The sequence below is a fragment of the Rousettus aegyptiacus genome, unplaced genomic scaffold, assembly GCF_014176215.1.
Source record: "Rousettus aegyptiacus isolate mRouAeg1 unplaced genomic scaffold, mRouAeg1.p scaffold_m13_p_2, whole genome shotgun sequence".
Taxonomy (NCBI): Eukaryota; Metazoa; Chordata; class Mammalia; order Chiroptera; family Pteropodidae; genus Rousettus; species Rousettus aegyptiacus.
In genome coordinates this window covers 49,041,413-49,059,651 of record NW_023416295.1, presented here as the reverse complement: position 1 = coordinate 49,059,651, position 18,239 = coordinate 49,041,413, and the positions used below count along the sequence as shown (strand labels likewise).

The 18,239-nt window shown below is 35.1% G+C and overlaps 2 protein-coding genes across 5 annotated transcripts; one reads left to right on the top strand and one right to left on the bottom strand.

Moving 5' to 3' along the window:
- Window positions 1-508: 508 nt before the first annotated feature.
- SSB (small RNA binding exonuclease protection factor La) lies at window positions 509-10,086 on the top strand. The gene is made up of 12 exons (XM_016165437.2): window positions 509-655; window positions 2,226-2,300; window positions 4,166-4,269; window positions 4,355-4,529; window positions 5,170-5,277; window positions 5,365-5,465; window positions 6,463-6,534; window positions 6,852-6,894; window positions 7,271-7,411; window positions 7,758-7,944; window positions 8,084-8,215; window positions 8,479-10,086. Exons 2-12 carry the CDS (start codon window positions 2,238-2,240, stop codon window positions 8,565-8,567), a joined length of 1,215 nt encoding a protein of 404 aa, XP_016020923.1. The 5' UTR covers window positions 509-655; window positions 2,226-2,237; the 3' UTR covers window positions 8,568-10,086.
- On the bottom strand, window positions 8,575-17,634 carry METTL5 (methyltransferase like 5). Of its 4 annotated transcripts, XM_036236861.1 has the most exons (8): window positions 17,419-17,631; window positions 17,149-17,251; window positions 15,211-15,325; window positions 14,681-14,862; window positions 13,764-13,846; window positions 10,528-10,579; window positions 9,035-9,084; window positions 8,575-8,670 (listed from the first exon to the last, which is right to left on the bottom strand). In XM_036236861.1, the coding sequence occupies exons 3-8, from the start codon at window positions 15,318-15,320 to the stop codon at window positions 8,632-8,634; spliced, it is 516 nt and encodes a 171-aa protein (XP_036092754.1). In that variant the 5' UTR covers window positions 15,321-15,325; window positions 17,149-17,251; window positions 17,419-17,631; the 3' UTR covers window positions 8,575-8,631. The 4 variants fall into 4 exon arrangements, with proteins under 4 accessions (XP_036092754.1, XP_016020926.1, XP_016020925.1 ...); XM_016165440.2 differs by having other exon boundaries at window positions 17,149-17,631; XM_016165439.2 differs by lacking the exon at window positions 8,575-8,670 and having other exon boundaries at window positions 8,972-9,084; window positions 17,149-17,308; window positions 17,419-17,634.
- Between the last annotated feature and the right edge of the window lie 605 nt (window positions 17,635-18,239).

Genomic DNA, 18,239 nt, shown 5'->3' with positions numbered 1-18,239 from the left:
GGAAATGTCTCTGGCAGAGGCAACGTTTCTACACTAGATGGCATTTTGGTCACTTAAAATCATGTTTAACGTGTGCTGCTCCTCTTACCATAGGCTAGGCACAGGTCCCAGCAAGGTACAGATTGTATCACGTTTAATGCTATTAACACCTGAATAAAGTAGGTGATATCTATCGTTGGCCCCATTTTGTACATGAGAGATAAAGTTGAGTAACTTGCCCAAAGTCACAGTCTGTAAACTGGTGACCCTTTATTTGAATGCAAGCGGTCTAATTCCAGAGTCTCACCTCTTAAACACTTATTGTTTTCTCAACTCTAAGATTCCATGAACCTTTGATATATATTTAAAAAAAAAAAAAAAAAGTAATGGACTTGTCCTAACATTCTCTAACACCATACCAGACATGGGAATTCAATTCCTTTGGAGAGAAAACACCACTCCGCGAACCGTGACAGACAGCGGCCAGCGCGCATGCTCACAACACGGCGCCAGCTTCTGCGCGGCCGAAGCCCTGCCCTCTTGGGCCGCAAGGGCTGCCGGGACGGCCCCCATCTTCTTTGCGCGCGTTAGGCCGGCCGGCGGCGCTGGAAGCGGCGAGGTTGCTGTCGCTTTTATTGATACTGTGGCCGGGCTCTGCGGGACCACGACCTTAAAGGTGAGCAACTTCCTGGGGCTAATGAGAAGAGGGCCTAATTGGGTCTGCTTTGCGTGGTGCAGACAGCGCGTTCCCTTTTCTTTGCTGCCTCACGCTGGGCGCGTCCGCTCCTCGCCTTCACGTTCCGGGCGTGAGCCGCGTGGGCCAAGGCCCGAGGCAGCGCGCTGGCGGGGAGCGTAGAGGGGCTCCAGCGAGGAATGCAGGAGCCTGGGGTTCTCCGCACGTGGCTGGGACCCTGGCGAGCCAGTGTTTGCTGTAGCGGGGTCTTTGAACAGCAGCTACCGGCATCCCCACTGCGTCTTTAAAGTTTCCTACCTCTACTGCCTCCCAGTGTCGCCGAAGGCGGGCATTTCGGGCTACCTATGGTCGGTTCTGGGGAGGTTGGTGCAGGCTGTACTCAGGAGGGTTCCTTGGATCATGTGGGACAGAGTGGAGGCCCTAGAATCGGGGGTTGTAGTGTTCCCCTGGCGTAACTCTTGGGTTTTTAAGGTCTCCTTTCACTCCCACTAAGGCTTCTGTGCGAAATGGTAGGCGTGGCCAATATTTCATATCTAGTTGTACATTTTGAGAAAGTATATGATGAAACGAAGTTCCAAAATTGGGTAGGCCTAAGAAGTGTTGCAGGGACTAAAGAATTCTTTTATCTCATCTCTTCCTTTATAAGGGGCTCTAGATCATGTCAGTAACTTAGGAATGTAAATTGTGGTCGTCAAACCCAATGCGTAAGATTGAGCAAACTTTGTAGTGGGATATGCACCATACAAATCCCTATTGCAAGAGCTTCTCGTGTGCATCCATTCAGCTTATTGCATAGTAATTGGTGTATAAGCTTTGCTTCCAAGAAGTGTACCAATGGTAGTTCATCACTAGAGTGAACTATTGGCGATATCCTTAATGAGTTCTTATGTACGTTTGTACAATGTGAATGAGTTAGTTTAATACAACACTGGAAGCAAGTAATTTGAAGTGAGATTTGGTTTTCTGATCCCTACCTAGCAGACTTAACTAACTGCACAGCCTCATTTTTCCTGCGCTGCTACTCAGGAAACTGGCCGAAGGTTAACCAATATTAATATGTTGAATGAATTAGTTGGCATAGCCCCAGTTTAATGTTGTTGTAGTGTCCCCAGGCTCGAAAATTGTCTTTTTCATATGTTCCTTAGTATACGATTGAACCCTGACTATATAATATGTGAGTTTTTCCACCTTAAAGTTTTGATACTTAATCTTTGTGATGTTTTATCGGTAAGTCAGCTGTGACAAATTTTAAAAGAAATTCGACCTACACCAAAAGAAGTAGGACTGGGATGCATAATGAAGATAACCACTTGCATTGTTATAGAAGATGGAACGATGATTTACTGATAACTTGTCAGTTATCCATCATTTATTCCAAAGTTTTATTTTGTTGAAATTTGAGAATTGAGTAGAGAAGTTGAACCTGGGACTTTTTTTGAAAATTATTGACTTTTAAGAAGACGATGGGATATTGGTAATTTTAAAACATTGTTTTTCTGGCCTTGAGTTTTATGTTAAAAAAGTAATAATGCCAATCTGGGAAAATTTACAGATAGCCACCACAATGGCTGAAAATGGTGATGAAAAAATGGCTGCTCTGGAGGCCAAAATCTGTCATCAAATTGAGGTATGATCCTTGTGCTACTCAACTGCAAGGTGTTTGAAAGGAAATTTAGAGCCTTAAATATAGAAAGAACATTTATATATTGACTTATTCACATATTGACCTATTTAACACTTGGCTTGTCTTCAGTTTTTAGAATTAGATGTACATATACAGTTTTATATTGGTATAGCAAGTTTATTAAACTGAAGGACTGCAAACATTTCAAAAGATAACACTATAGACTTACTCCCCCCCCCCCCTTTAGTTTTCTAGTCTATACAGTGAGGATACTAGAAGTACCTTCCTGATAAGGTGGTTGTGAGGATTATGTTAGTTAATTATATGTAAAACATTTAGCAAAGTGGCTGTCACTTAATAAGATAACATAAAAATCTTTTGTAAAGTACCTTCCCTGTTAAATAGCACTTTATATTTTTGAAATGCCTAGTTTTTTTTCCTGCCCAAATAATTTTTCTCTGCTATTGTAACCTTTAAGAGTATCTGTTTCCAAAGTATGCTTAGCATTTTTTTGAACTTGAGTATTTAAGTTAAAGCTTTACAGTCTCAATAATGGCTGCATGGGAAATTATTAATATACATTTTATATTCTTACTGAAGAACTTCAGATTACATTATTTGCTGTGTTTTTTGGTGGCTCAGAACTATTAAGTTGCACTTCTCTGCCATTTTAAATTTCTTGTGTTGCAACTTTCTGTACTAATTTCTTTATAATTGTGAAAAATGACAAATTATTCTATTTAATATTTAGAGCAATAGAAAAATTTAATAATGTTCTTTCTACAACTTGGCACCTTTCAAGTCCCCCTTTCCGAGGTAATCAAGATTAAAAGCCTCATGAATATTCTTTTGGTCATTGTTTACAGTAACATAATTTGATTTCCTTCTCTTACAAAACATGGGATGCATTTTGGGGGAGTAAAGTTTTGTCATCAATAAAATGCCCATTCCCCAATTTAAATGTAGGATATTTCCAGTATTTTTAGCTGTAATAGTTTTATGAATATCTTCATATATAAGTCTTAATAAACATGTTTACTGACTTAAGATAAAATTCCTGGAGGGAGATGTACTGGCTCAAGGGTTATGCACATTTTTAAAAACTTTTAATACTTATTGCCAGTTTATATCTCTTCCTGCACGACCATTTCTTTGTGTTCAGGCCAGTAGTAGGTATTCTTGTTTTTAGAATTTTGGCCAGTTCGTTAAATGAAAAATGCTGTTTCATTGCATTAATTTACATTCCTTTGATTAATAATGAGATCGAACTTTTTTTTTATATAGTATATTTTTCCAGCAATTTTTACAAATGTCCTTAACTTGTTTTTCTATTAGGGTTTTTATTTATTTCTTCCCTCTTGATTTATAAGATTTACTAACAAACTTCTGTGTTTGTCTTTTATTTTTTATGCCACTTGACATTCTGAGTAGTCACACCTGGGCCTTTTCATGTATAGTTTTTTCTTTGCTTTTTATACTGAGAAAGAGTACCTCTATGCTTGAATTAGATATACGTTCATGTATTTTTTTAACTTTTAAAAATTAGAGTGATTCAGTTTCTTTTTTTTTTACTTAATCTTTTCCACACTGCTTTGAAATGAGGTTTTTCAATACTAAATCCTTAACAATGTTTTTATTTGTTGTAAGCCTTTTTAGTCTGTTGACATACATGTTAATTACATTATTTCAGTAATCAATTTTATCTTTTTGGTAATTTGTATTTTAAAAAAGAATATTGCTTCTCAAGTTATGACATTTTTTTGATAGGTATTTTCAAAAAAATAGAACGTAGTGATGTAATGGTAATTAAAATTGAATTAGAGTTAATATCATACAGTGCTCTGAAATACATTGTAATTATCTTGCAGTATTATTTTGGTGACTTCAATTTGCCACGGGACAAATTTTTGAAGGAACAGATCAAACTGGATGAAGGCTGGGTACCTTTGGAAATAATGATAAAGTTCAATAGGTAAAAACCTTTAAAAAATCATCTTCAGATTTTTTGTTAACAAGTGCTACAACTAAGTCTTACAATGCTTTTATATATTCTTCAGGTTAAACCGCCTAACAACAGACTTTAATGTAATCATAGAAGCATTGAGCAAATCAAAGGCAGAACTAATGGAAATAAGTGAAGATAAAACTAAAATCAGAAGATCTCCAAACAAACCCCTCCCTGAAGTGACTGATGAGTATAAAAATGATGTAAAAAACAGATCTGTTTATATTGTAAGTGAACCTCTAATGCATTTAATTATATCTTATATGTATTTAGACAGAACATGTAGTAGAGTGGGTAGGAATAAAGGCTTAGGAGTCATAGCTTTACCACTTATATATATGTTTTTGGGCAGTGTTCTTAAACACTAAGTCTTATATCTTCATAAATGGAGATAATATTTACCTTCGAACTGTTGTGAGAATTAAACAGAAAACCCATATATGTGCCATTGGACAAAATCTTTGGCATATTTTAAGCACCCAGTGCATATCAACTGTTCTTATAAACAGCTAAACTTGATAGTGATTTTCTTTAGCATATAAGTTTTTCAAATATTTTTTATTGAAAATTTCAGACATACAAAAGTAGATTGGCTTTATAATGTACATTATCCAACTTCAACAGTTATTAACTTTTGATTAACTTTGTTTTATTTCTGCCCCAACTGGATTATTTTGAATTGATTTCCAGATAAACAAGTCGCTTTGATTGCACAGAAGAGCAGTAGCACTTAAGCAGAGCTGTTAAACATTTAGGAAACAGAGATAGATACGTATATCCTGACTTCATTTCAAGACAGAATGAATCAATTTCTGGTGAATTGTTTACCTGAGAGGTTGTTTGTATATATCTTCCTGCTCTTCACAGAAAGGCTTCCCAACTGATGCAACTCTTGATGACATAAAAGAATGGTTAGAAGATAAAGGTCAAGTACTAAATATTCAGATGAGAAGAACATTACATAAAGCATTTAAGGTATGGTTGTATGATATTATAGACTTTTTCTAGTTGAAAAATATATGGGACATAACTTAAAAAAATCTTTTCTTCCCCTTTTAAAAGGGATCAATATTTGCTGTGTTTGATAGCATTGAATCTGCTAAGAAGTTTGTTGAGACTCCTGGCCAGAAGTACAAAGACACAGATCTATTAATACTTTTCAAGTAAGTCTTTTTGCTGATATTTCTTCTGGCCACTCAGTTTTATGGAATTGATACACTGGGATAAAGAGCATGAATTAGCGTCCTGTAATAAGGCCAGTGTATTTTGTATCCATAGGTATCTTGAGAAATGCCTGAAATTTGCTTAGTGGAAACTTAGCCCTTTGAGACTATAAAGAAGTGTTTATCAGTACCTTTTTCCTGTTTTCAATTAATAAAGAAGGTTAAATTTTAGTACTTATTTTGTGTCTAAAACTTATAGGTAGGCTGGCTATGAAAATTTGGGCTTCTGGTGTGGTTAGAGAATAAATCACTACAATTTTTATCTGTTATTTCTTATCTATATATGCATATTTTTATATGGTACAAAGGATTAATGGGGCCAAGCACATTCTTTAATGTGTATCTTTAAAAATTGAGCCATCATTTTCATGATTAAGTTCATCATCCCCCACTTATGATTACACAGTCTTTTAAATGCTGTGTACTAAACCCGGTAGACTTAGAGATGCACTGTGGTGAATCATGCTATTAGTGTTAAACCCTCAAAAATATTTTTTAGCATGTAATGTTCATAATTGTTTATTCTTGGGTCTAAGGGATTCTAAAATTTTCTCCTTTTGTGAAATGAACATGTAGAAAACTGAAACATTTTATATAACTACCTTTTATTCTGTATATGAATGATAAAACCAATGAGAGATTGTTTATGGGGTTTCTTTTGGGGAATAATGAAAATGTTCTGAAATTAGATAAGTGATAGCTGTACAGTCTGTTAAAAAACATTGCACACTTTAAAACAGTGGATTTTATGGCCTCTTAATTATTTCTTAGTAAAACTGATATTTAAAAAGAGGAGTAACTTTCTTGGCATCTTTTGAAAATGTTGGTAATTATGTTGATAGAAAATATAACAATCCTATGCCATGTCTTAAATCATTCAAAATAATTTAAAATCTTTATTCTCATGAAGTTAGCCCCTATATTTTGCATCCTTTAGGGAAGATTACTTTGCAAAAAAAAATGAAGAAAGAAAGCAAAATAAAGTGGAAGCTAAATTACGAGCTAAACAGTAAGTATATCAAGTTAATTGTAACATTTTAATTCCTTTAAGCTTTGACAAGGATAAGATAGTGGTTCTGGGAAGCGAAGCTGATGAAGATCTCTGAAATAGGCCGTAATACGCTTTTCTTTTGCTAGTGAAACATTGAGGTCGTAAGCCGCCTTGATAATCTGGGGGCCACAATGCATTGTACTCTAGCATTGGACAACCAGAAAACCTGACTGGTTTTGGTTATTAAATAGTTTTGTGGTCATGATCAAGGTTAACTTTATCAGGATTAAATTATATAGTAAATGGACACATTCTAATTACATTTCTATTTGTAGAGAGCAAGAAGAAAAACAAAAGTTAGCAGAAAATGCTGAAATGGTAAGTGTATATTGCTGGGATCTAAGAAATCTGATACTCAAAATTATGAAAATATCTGAGGATTTCTTATAGAAAATATGTGAGCAAATCTGCAGTTGTCATTGCACTAAAGTATAGCCAAATATTGCCTAAAATTATTTTTCCAGAGATAATTTAATAATCAGAGTTATGTAACATATATAACTAATATTAGCTGTTGGAAAAATTAAAAATTTAAGTTAAATCAGAAGCTGTTGTGGAACAAAGGCTGACAAAGGAAATGTATCAACTGTTTACTTCAAAATAGCCTTTTCTTTGTATAGGTATACTGTGGGATAAGCTATATCTGATTTGTGGTTGCTTTTGAGAAATTTTATTGCATTGTATATTTTTGTAGAAATCTCTAGAAGAAAAGATTGGCTGCTTGCTGAAATTTTCGGGAGATTTAGATGATCAGACCTGTAGAGAAGATTTGCACATCCTTTTCTCAAACCATGGTGAAATAAAATGGATAGACTTTGTCAGAGGAGCAAAAGAGGTTTGGAAACATTCATATGCTTTTTAGCAATGTTGTATTTTAGGAAACAATTAGTAGAAAGGAAGCAATTTTTATTGTATTTATAAAAAGTTTCTATTTGATCATTTACTCATCCATTTTGTCATTACTGTCACTACTCGATGTGTGTGATATGTGGCATTTTCTGTTACTGTGAATAACTTGGTATTAGTGACTACAAGTTTTGTAGGGACTTCCTTCCCGATAATCAGTAAAATTCATTGAAACTGGTAATGGCAAGGAAGGTTTGAGGGTAGGAAAAATTACTTTGAAGGAATTAACTGTCAGACTAACAACTTAAGGATGTGACATTTGGTTTTTGGTGTAGGGAATAATTCTATTTAAAGAAAAAGCTAAGGAAGCACTGGATAAAGCCAAAGATGCAAATAATGGCAATCTACAATTAAGGAACAAAGAAGTGACATGGGAAGTACTAGATGGAGATACAGAAAAAGAAGCATTGAAAAAAATCATAGAAGATCAACAAGAATCTCTAAACAAATGGAAGTCAAAAGGTCCAGTAATTCTGATTTTTCTCTGACAGTGTGGTTATTTTAAATCATTTGCTTGAGTAAAAATCATAATTGGTGTTCAAAGACATCGACAAGAGATTATAAACATTTCTGTACTGATTCCTCAATTATGTCTTTGCAGGTCGTAGATTTAAAGGAAAAGGAAAGGGAAATAAAGCTGCCCAGACTGGGTCTACTAAAGGAAAAGTACAGTTTCAGGGCAAGAAAACTAAATTTGATAGTGATGATGAACGTGATGAAAATGGTGCATCTGGTAAGTTTTTCTAAGTCTTTTGATACTTTCATGAGAAATTGTTTGTGGGAGAGAAGTGATGTGTTTTTTAACTTCTGTATGAGTGACATTCTTGGATTGTGATTTATCCTGGTCATGCTGTTTTACAAGTGGAACACAGGGATGTTTGGAGAATAAGTTTAGAAAGCAAAACTTACTAAGAGCTTTCACTCATTGGTAATTTTGCTCAATATTAAGTTCACTGTAAACATTACTGTATATTAACAAAAATTGTAATTATATAGGACCAGTAAAAAGAGCAAGAGAAGAGACAGACAAAGAAGAACCTGCATCAAAACAGCAGAAAACAGAAAATGGTGCTGGAGACCAGTAGTTTAGCCAACAAATTTTTTATTTGTTTTAATTAGGTTTTCAGCTGCTTTTGTTTTTGGAGGCTTTTAAAAAGAAAACCGAATTAGGTCCACTTCAATGTCCACCTGTAAGAATGGAAAATTTTGTTGTTTAACTTGTCTTTTTGTTATTTCAAATGAGGATTTTTAAAAAAATGTATAGTTCTGTTTGTGTTATTTCAGATGATTCAAATATTGAAAGAAAGATTCTTGTACTAAATTGCCTTTGTAATATGAGAATGTATTAGTACAAACTAATAAAATATATACTATATAAAAAGCCAAAATTTACTTTTCTTTCTCTGTCCAAAGCATTTGAGAATTTATCTTAAATCAGAGTATTCGCTGTTGATTATAGGCCTATCCCATAATCTGTCTTCTATTCTTGTTATCTGTATTTACTCGGACAACTTGATAACAATAGAAATATTGTAAAGTTTAAGTGACTTACTGATTTCTTTTTATGAAATTTGTATGATGCTGGCAGGTCATATCGCAGCTCTATAAAACAAAAGCCACTTAATGATAAAAATTACATTTCTAAACATTTACCACCCTTAACTAAAAAAACCACAAATTAAGAATGCATTAAATGCTGGTAAACTGAACATTTTAGACCTGTCACTTTAACTTGGTATCCAAGGACTGAGCTGATGTCTCCTTAAGATTAGCCATGGCAAAGTGAGTTGGGTTTCTGCTATTTTGGTCATTTATACCAAAATTTGAAGTTACGGGGAAAAGTGTAGAAGGATAAGTGGACAAAAGTGTACCCTGCAAAAATGATAATAGCTTCCAATTTTTAATTTTCTAATAATCTATAGCTGGAAATCTCATAACTGCTTATTAAAAATTTGTGTGGATTTTAGTAAAAGTAGAAAGCAGCTAATTATTTTCCTACCAAGCTCTCAACTGAAAACCCGTTTTTCAAATTCTAAAGAGTAATATAGGTTATACATTAGATGACAATAGAAGATAATAGATGACAATGAGTCTACCTAGCCTTCATATTTGACAGCATATATTTTAACACTAGGTCATAGGTCTCAAATTTTAATGGGCAATCAAATCAAATCTTGAGGTGCAGGTGATAATTCAGTAGGTCTGGGTGGAACCTGAAATTGTGCACGTCTAACAAGCCACCCAAGGGATGTCAATGCTGCTGATCCGAGGACCAAATTTGGAGTAGCAAGGCTGTGGTCTGATATACTACTGGAACTGTTCTAAGGTACTCCATGTTGCATATAATACCTTAAATTAAGTAAGGAATGACAATACTAAATATATAATAGGAAGACCTTTTACACATTATTATGAACAGTAATAGAGCTAGTTAATAACAGTGCTAGTCCACAGTTTATTGTGTAAAAAACATTTTCCCCTTATTGTACTTTTATTTCAGGCCTTTCAGAATTATTTGGATCATAGTTAGCTTTTAGTTGCATGCTTTTCCCATTTCGATGTTTGTGATTATTCAATTTACTAATAAAAATGTATCAAGCATGATTTACTTATAGTGTGATTATATTTTATCCCCTCACTCAAAAAAAAAAACTTTATTTGATACCAAGGGTAATTAGAAAATTGAGATAGAAAGGTTAAGTCAGGCATAATATTTTCCACAAATAGATTTCAAACAGGTCTGACCAACTCCAAGCCCAAGCACTTAATAACTGTGGTTATAGTGGGTTCTGTCTGAGCCTTGGAGTGACCAAATACTTGAGTACTATTAAAAATTTTCAGTAAACTGCGTAAATTGGGACAATCTTAGGCAAACATTGAAACCCCGCCATTTGCTACCTATTACAAATCATGCCATTATGCCACACTGAAAAACATGACTTTAAGTATTTTCACAGCACCTATATAAAAATGCTGGCTCAACTAATGCATGTTGACTTTCTTAGATAATTAGGGTTGAGATGTTTTATGAGAAAATTGTCTTACCTGCAATAACATCTATCTTGATTTTCCATTCTGCAGCTTTCTTTTGAATATGCTGAACATAAATAACATGTTAATGTGAACTGATTCTTAATTTTTAAGTTTTGCTTTTTACTAATATTTGATACTAAGTTTTCAAGCTTTTAAGATTTCATTACAATTTAGATGCTTAAAGTTTTTTAACTAAACAATGTTTAGAAAATCAAAACCAAGCCATTTCAATACATTTTACCATGTGAGCCAAATTACATAACTAAATTGAAGTAATAAAGCTGTTTTTTTTTAGAAATGCATCAAAATGAACAATGTACTCATGATTTCTGCAGCATTATTTCATCAATATATATAACTACCCTGGAAACCATTCAACAGAGTTCTGTGTGTGGGCAGTTCAGTAGCCTGGTATAGTAGTTAAGAACATGGTCTCTGGAACCAGACAGCCCACATTTGAACTGAAGCTTTGCTACTTAGTAGCTATGTAACCCTGAACTAATTGCTTATTCTGTGCCTCAGTTTCATCATATGTTAAATGAGGATAATGGTATCAGATTGTTGTAAAATATGAAAAATGCTTTGAACTGTCGTGCACGTAGTAAGTACTATATGGTAGCTATTTATAGGTCTAAAATTCTTGAACCACTTCATAAAATTTGTTACTAATTTGCTATAACTGAATTTTTAAAAAATGTATATATAACACTCCAACATTGATAGAAATGGAAGTTACCCATAATTCCCTAAATAAGTTATGTGCATAATTTTCTAGGAATACTTTCATAGAGATCAATTTTTAGTAGTATAGGCATTTAGTTCGTGTTGGTAGTGTTCATAATACTTTATTGGCATCAAGGTAATTGATAAACTACTTTCCCTAAATTTTAGTTTTAAATATTTCCATTGTAAACAATACAATATGTTTATATGCATAGTTTTTTCTTGAATTTAATAAATAATCCCAGTTTGGGGTATATTCTTAATTCAAGATCTAGAATTTCTGTATAAGGATACAGATTTTAATGCCAATAATATTGCAATTTAATGGGCTCTTAGGAACTTTGACAAATTTGTTTGAAATAAACTGACATGCCTTTGCTATCTGAGCCCTAGGTTAGAGAAAGAGTTTTTAGATTATACAATGAAATGTTGATTCTGGCAGAGATGTCAAAAAATAGGAAAACTCGGGATAAACACTGAACATTGCTTGGCCTATCTACTTTAACTATGAGCCAAGAACAACTTATAATGCCTGATGAAGAAAAATGTGGCAACAGTTTTGAGAGTCACAGAGCTATTGGCATGTCTGCCAGGATATGCTTATATTTTACCTAAATATTTGTCAAAAAATTATACTTGATACAAATGTACCTATGAACAGAGGGCCACATATTTTTAAGACTAGGGTCCACAGTTAATGGGTCTGAGGTAAACTTCAGTGACAATGTTACTAACGTAGAATACTTAAGCAAAATTATCAAGTTTATAGCAGATGTATATATAGAATAAAATAAGGACTGTTAATATTGGAAGTTCATTCTTCATTATACCTTCTTTATGTATACACCTGATTAATTTCTTAAATTATTTACTGTGCTAATAAAATACTTACACACTATTGAAATGCACTTAATGAAATAATTTGCTTAAAATTTATTAAGCTGGCCATAGCAATGCTGATGGGAGTTCCTTGGTAACATGGCTATAGGAATCCATTCAAATAATTAGACTCTGCTGCTTCATTGCATTTTTTACTAGCATATTTTACTTGGTCTGCATGAACTAATAATATTTGTCATGACAAGCTGTGCAGAAGAGTTCATATCAGGCTTGACTGCTTATCCTTTGAAAAGCCTGCATATAAGGTTGGCCCTTGGCTGAAGTATGGGAACTTAGATTTTGGGAGGGTTTTCACTCCCTATTCCCCTGATACCAGTGGCTCATTGTGCTTAAACTGTTCATGCTAATACCTGTTTTGCTTCTGGAAGTTGGTATTTGGGTATGTGTCAGGCATGGGAAGTTCCTACATGATCAGTCCCCAATAAAAATTCTAGGCACTAAGTCTCAGTTTCCCTAATAGCATTTCACATTCCTGTCACAAAAATTCACTGCTGGGAAAATCAAGTGCATCCTGTGTGACCTCACTGAGAGAGAACTCTGGAAGCTTGCATCTGGTTTCCCCTGGATTTCAACCTATGCACCTTTCCCTTTGCTAATTTTGTTCTGTATCCTTCAGCTGTGTTAAATCAAGAGCTACATGCTGAGAGTCCTGTGAGACTTCCTTGAGAATCATCAAACCTGAAGAGGGTCTGGGGATCTCCTCAGACACAAGATTTTTAGATATCAATAATTCCTGGTGTTTGCTTTCATATATTGAATGGAGATTTACTTACCAGTAAAGTTATGTTGTAATCTGCTACTTACCTACATGTACCACTACTCATTGTTAGCAGTATGTATTTTTTTAGTCATGTAATTTTATATTTTTAAAGTTATTAGATTACCACATATCCAGAATTTGTTTCCAACTGGATTCCAGTACTCTCTATTTATACAAAGTATTTTTCCTACAAAGCTACTTTAAAATTTCTTAATTTAATGTAATAGCTAACAGAGCAATTAATATGTGCCTGATACTATTCTAAGTACTTTGTAAATATTAACTCATTTAATCCTCATCACCATCAAAGTATAAGGCACTCTTAGTTCCCTATCCAAGAGTACAGATGAGCATGGGATAAGTAATGAAACTGAACCCAACTACACTGACCAAGATAACAGCTGGAATGCAGCAGAGTTCGGATCTGAACCTAGGCAGTCTGGCTCTATTGTCTGTGTTCTTGATCATTATTTATATTGACACCAAAAAAATGTACTACCCTTGCCCCCAATTTTCTAGAATACATCTTATATACCCCCCATGTGTTATATGCTGGTAAGAATAATGATGGAAGAGGTGGGTTCTGAACTCATGAGTTTAGCTCCAGGCTAAGTGTTCTTAAAAAACAGGGACACTAGGACTTACAGCCATCAACTACGACTTACCCAGGCAAACAAAATAGACTGTAGCCCTAATTATACCACATTTCTGAATTATAGCGAAAGGGAAATTTCAGTTTATAAGTACAAGTTGTTAAAAAAGGTCAGGGGAAATAGATACCCTCGTATTTCGCATTCACAGTAAATCCTTAAAACACTGTCATGAATTTAAAAGTAAATGACAAAATCTGATGATGTGAACTTACCTCTCTAGTCGAGGATTTGTGTAAAGAATATACTGCTGTTCTTGCCATTTCCAAAGCAGTCTTCAGAAATGCCATATCTGTCCCTGTTAAAAGTAGAAAAAGCTCCTATTTACATTATGTACCTATTATCAAAACAGAAGATTAAATGAATACCAAAATAGCCAGTTCAAATTCTTTCTGCAAAAAGACAAGGTACACATAAAATATCTAAATATAAGGTTGACAGAATAAAACCAGAATTATACTGTCTTAAATAAGGCTAAGGGAGATAATTACACAATAGAATATGCAGATGTCAACTTATAATGTAAAACTGAAAATTATATAATTGTATTAACTAAAGTTACCCCAATAAACGATTAAAAAAAAAAATAAGGCCAAGGTAAAAATTCTAGCATATTCCAAATTAACTTTCAAAGAAAACAGTAGTAATGACAATGGGGGGTGGAGTTGGAAGCAAGGGCTTTTAAAACCATGCATGTCTTTTCCTCTTACTGACTTCTTACCTTCCTTGCCTACAGCATAAACACAAAATAAACAGCCACAACGAGTCACTGTTACTGACACACGTTGAAACCCTCAGGTGTGTTAAGGCATTAAAAAGAGGTTCTAAAAGTATAAAATCCTTAATAGGATTCATTATCATTCATAAGGGTTAGGTAAATCATTTTCAAAAGCAAAGTATAAATGAATAAAAATATTTCGTTTAGTAAAAATTTGTGAAAACAAAAATTGAAAATTTCAATTCCCTTCCATGCATTAAACAAGTTCAAACTAAAACTGTAATAACTATACAGGTAGGAAGGACATTGCTTTATTTAATGAACAGTGATAAACACAATCCAATCAATGAGAACATGGTTTTAAAAAGTTGCTTTTCTATAAATACTCCAGTACACCTGATTCTTGTTACTAACCTTTATTATTTTTGGTCCCAAAGGGAGGATTCATAATTACTGTATCAAATGACTTGGACATTCTGTTAGATAATGAGCACACATCACATTGAACCATGTCAACATTTGTTAACTCAAACTCTTCTACATTCCTATTAAATATTTCCAATGCATCTTCATCTATGTCAAATCCAACACATAACCTATAAATATAAAACAAAGTGTAATCACTTATAGCGCCCAGGTCAAAACAATAACAAAATTAAAATCATATATCTTTTAAACTCAACTGGCAAAGAGTGAATGTTACTTTTCAACAGCATGATTTCCCAACCTGGCAGGGGTTAAAAACTCAGCTTTGCATAAAGAAAGGCATCTTAACTGTTGCTCTCACCATTTACTTTTTAGTTTGTTTTGATGTTCTGCTCATTCAAAATATTATCAGATTCTTACTCCCCTTATCTCTTACTGTAGAGTCCCATAATCAGTTGATCCTATTTATGTTCATGAAAGCCGCCCCATACCCAAATAGTATATACTGGATCACCTACCCTGCTCCTAACATTGCAGTTCCGATGCTAAGCACTCCACAACCACATCCTAGATCTGCAATCACTTTATTTTCAATGTCATCATACGTATTATGAATTGTATAGAGCATACATGCTAAAAGATCAAAAACATATTAGAGAATAATCAAGTTTATGACTAAAATCAATTTGTACAACTGACTCTCTAAATGTTTGTCTTGCATTATTTAGTCCTTCCCCAAATGGTGTTCCACATAATTAAAAAATATAAGGCATATAACCTGGTACGTAGTAAGAGGCCACACAAAAAACAGTAACATATACCGGTGGTTTCCCAAAACTATTCTCTGCTGATAACATCAAAAATGACAAAACTCTGAAGTAAAATGAGAAAAATATGGTTAAAATGTTATTTTTCCTCAGTCTATTCAAAAACATTACACACATACATATATCAATTCTTTGATATTAAATAACTTAATATATAAAATTGGCAACCCTACATTAGTCTCCAAAATCATTTTAAATTTTACTCATCTGTGAAATCTATAAGTCTGGGAACCACAAATACTGAACAAGCATTAACACTGAAATGGCAGAACTATTTTGCAACAAATTTGTCACCTGAACACAGGTACCATAAGGTTAAGGTAGAATGGGAAAGGAGAAGACCTACATACAAAATACAGCCTTGGACATATTCAGACATTATATTTATGATGTACAGACACATAAATTCATAACCTGTTGAGGCCTGATAAGAGAACTATTGAGAAGAGCAGAAGCTGCTATCGGAAAGGGATCTTTCAAATATACAATGGTCTGGGATATACTGAAGGTAAAGCATGAGTAAAACCACTAATACCTCCCTGTGAGTATATGAACCCAGCAAGGATTACTGACCATCATTGATGCCCCAGGTTCCAAAGGTTTTAATGAAAGCACAATTACAGGGACATCTCAGGCTGACTACAGTTTTGATTATTGCTGCAGGTGTTATTAACTTTGAAGATGGTTCGCTCAAAGAATTAGCACACCCGTGTACATATTACACACTGGATGTGAAACTATTATTTCGTAATTGGGTTCCACTAAGAAACCCTAAAGCCAAAAGACATTAAAGTAGTCATTATTATCTAAACTGAGAAAACTGGTCTTAACACAGACACAATTTTGTGCCAGTTTTTGTGGGAATTATGACGCTCTGTTGGAGTTCATTGCTGGTATGCATGTATTTTCCTTGACTTTCATTGGTAGCTTAGAAACAGAACTATATTGGAGCTGGACAGGATTCCTTCTTGATGGTATTGCCAACAATTAAATTTGATAAAACTCTTCAATGACTTTAGTAATACTTTCATTAAACATGAATGGTTTTTCCGGTATTTTTTCCCAGTATCAGTCTCTTGCATTAAGCAACATTGCTCATTCTCAGATCATTCTTTAAAATTTAAATGCATCCTCATCTTTATATAGCACCTATTCCATATTTGTTAAACTCAGTCCTTCGATTGCCAACTCTAGTATTCATTTCCAGGGCAGAATACACCATAGGAATCCTTGTGTTGACAATTCATTGCAATAAGAAATTGCAACAAATCCTTATTTAGTAAATTCTTACTGAGTTCTTAACAAGTACCAGAAATTCTTCCAGGCAATGGAAATTGTGTGAACAAGACCAACAAATTCTTTGCCTTCGAGTTTATAGTGTCATGAGAGAAACGGATTTAAAAAAACGTCTGACAGTGTTAAGAGGTATGTAAAAACCAAACAGTAAAATGATAAAAGTGTATGTGTTGGGTGTCTTTAGCTGTGGCGTCAAGTAAGCCCTCTTTAACGTGATATGTAATTTTAACAGATTTCTCCTAGACGTTTTTGGTACCTAAATAACTTTTAATTCATTACAAGAGTAAATAGGGTAAACCCGCGCAACATGGGCGTGGTCACCAGCCGCCCTACCTGCAATGTGTGGCCTGGTCGGATACTGTTCTAGAAGTAGCTTGGGCTTTTCGAATCCATCCACTTGTTGCAGGCGACTCTCTAGTTCCTTAAGCCTTAATTTCTTCATTTTAAAAAAAGTGTAAGTTCTTAAGGTTTAATGGCACTGGATCTGCAAGATCTGCAGAGAAACCTATTTAACCTGAATTTTCCCACTCCACAACCCCCCGCCCATTTTTAAGCGCCGCTGGCCAGTGGCCGGGAAGGGGACGCAGAGCACTTAGGGCACACCAGCCTCGGCCTTTTCCTCTCTCGTTGCGCCAGCGGCAGGCGGAGTCTTTGGCCAGGCCCCGATCTGCTTGCCTTCAGGGTACCCCGCGGCGATCTCGGGTTCCTTGGAGACGAGCGGCAGCTCCAGCTTAGAGTCACGGTAAGATTTCAAGCACCGCGACCCGGTATTTCAAAAGACACCTTGCGCTTTGGGGCCGGAAGCTCCACCACGCGCGCACGCACGCGTCTGCACCTCCTGGTCCCGCGCCGAGCAGCAACCGCGGCTGGGCTCATAGGTTCCGCTGGCAATACGAGCGTTTCATCCTCATCCACCTCCACCCACGCCGGGTCCGTATCAACGGTAGAGCCCGCCTTTCTCGCAGCCCTAGGTCTGGCCCCAGCCGGTGTGTTACTTGGTCATTACCTTCTAGCTTATCCTTGAGTACCAGCAGACTTTCACAGTATAGGGGACAAAAGGTTGATAACATTGGAGAAGAGAAGGTTAAAGTGAGGGCGAAAGTCACAGTCACTTTAATGCCAGCTGGCCCTTTCTGCCTCCTGTCTCTCAACTCTCCTCTCAGAAAGTAGCAATCGCCATTCGCCTTTGCCTCCGGGGCCATTAGGATGCCCTACTTTGTTACAACTGTTTCCCTTTTAATAGGTCACCTGTGTCACCTCAACTCTACAGGTGGTGAAGTCAGAGAAGTTCAAAGAAGAAAAAGTTTAATGAAGGAATAGGTAGTGGTCTTAAATGCTAGAAAAAGTTCAGGCTTTCATACCGGCGTGGAAACCAAGTTGTGGATTTTGAACACTATGGAAGCTTAGTAGAAAGAGTAAATGCA

Coding starts and splice junctions, on each gene's coding strand:
- SSB (XM_016165437.2), top strand. CDS start 2,238: ATGGCTGAAAATGGTGATGAAAAAATGGCTGCTCTGGAGGCCAAAATC. Junction 5,278..5,364: donor CATTACATAAAGCATTTAAG/GTATGGTTGTAT, acceptor CCCTTTTAAAAG/GGATCAATATTTGCTGTGTT. Junction 6,535..6,851: donor GCTAAATTACGAGCTAAACA/GTAAGTATATCA, acceptor TTCTATTTGTAG/AGAGCAAGAAGAAAAACAAA.
- METTL5 (XM_016165439.2), bottom strand. CDS start 17,257: ATGAAGAAATTAAGGCTTAAGGAACTAGAGAGTCGCCTGCAACAAGTG. Junction 10,580..13,763: donor ACAAATCCTCGACTAGAGAG/GTAAGTTCACAT, acceptor ATTTATGTTCAG/CATATTCAAAAGAAAGCTGC. Junction 9,085..10,527: donor CAAGATAGATGTTATTGCAG/GTAAGACAATTT, acceptor TTTGTTTTATAG/AGCTGCGATATGACCTGCCA.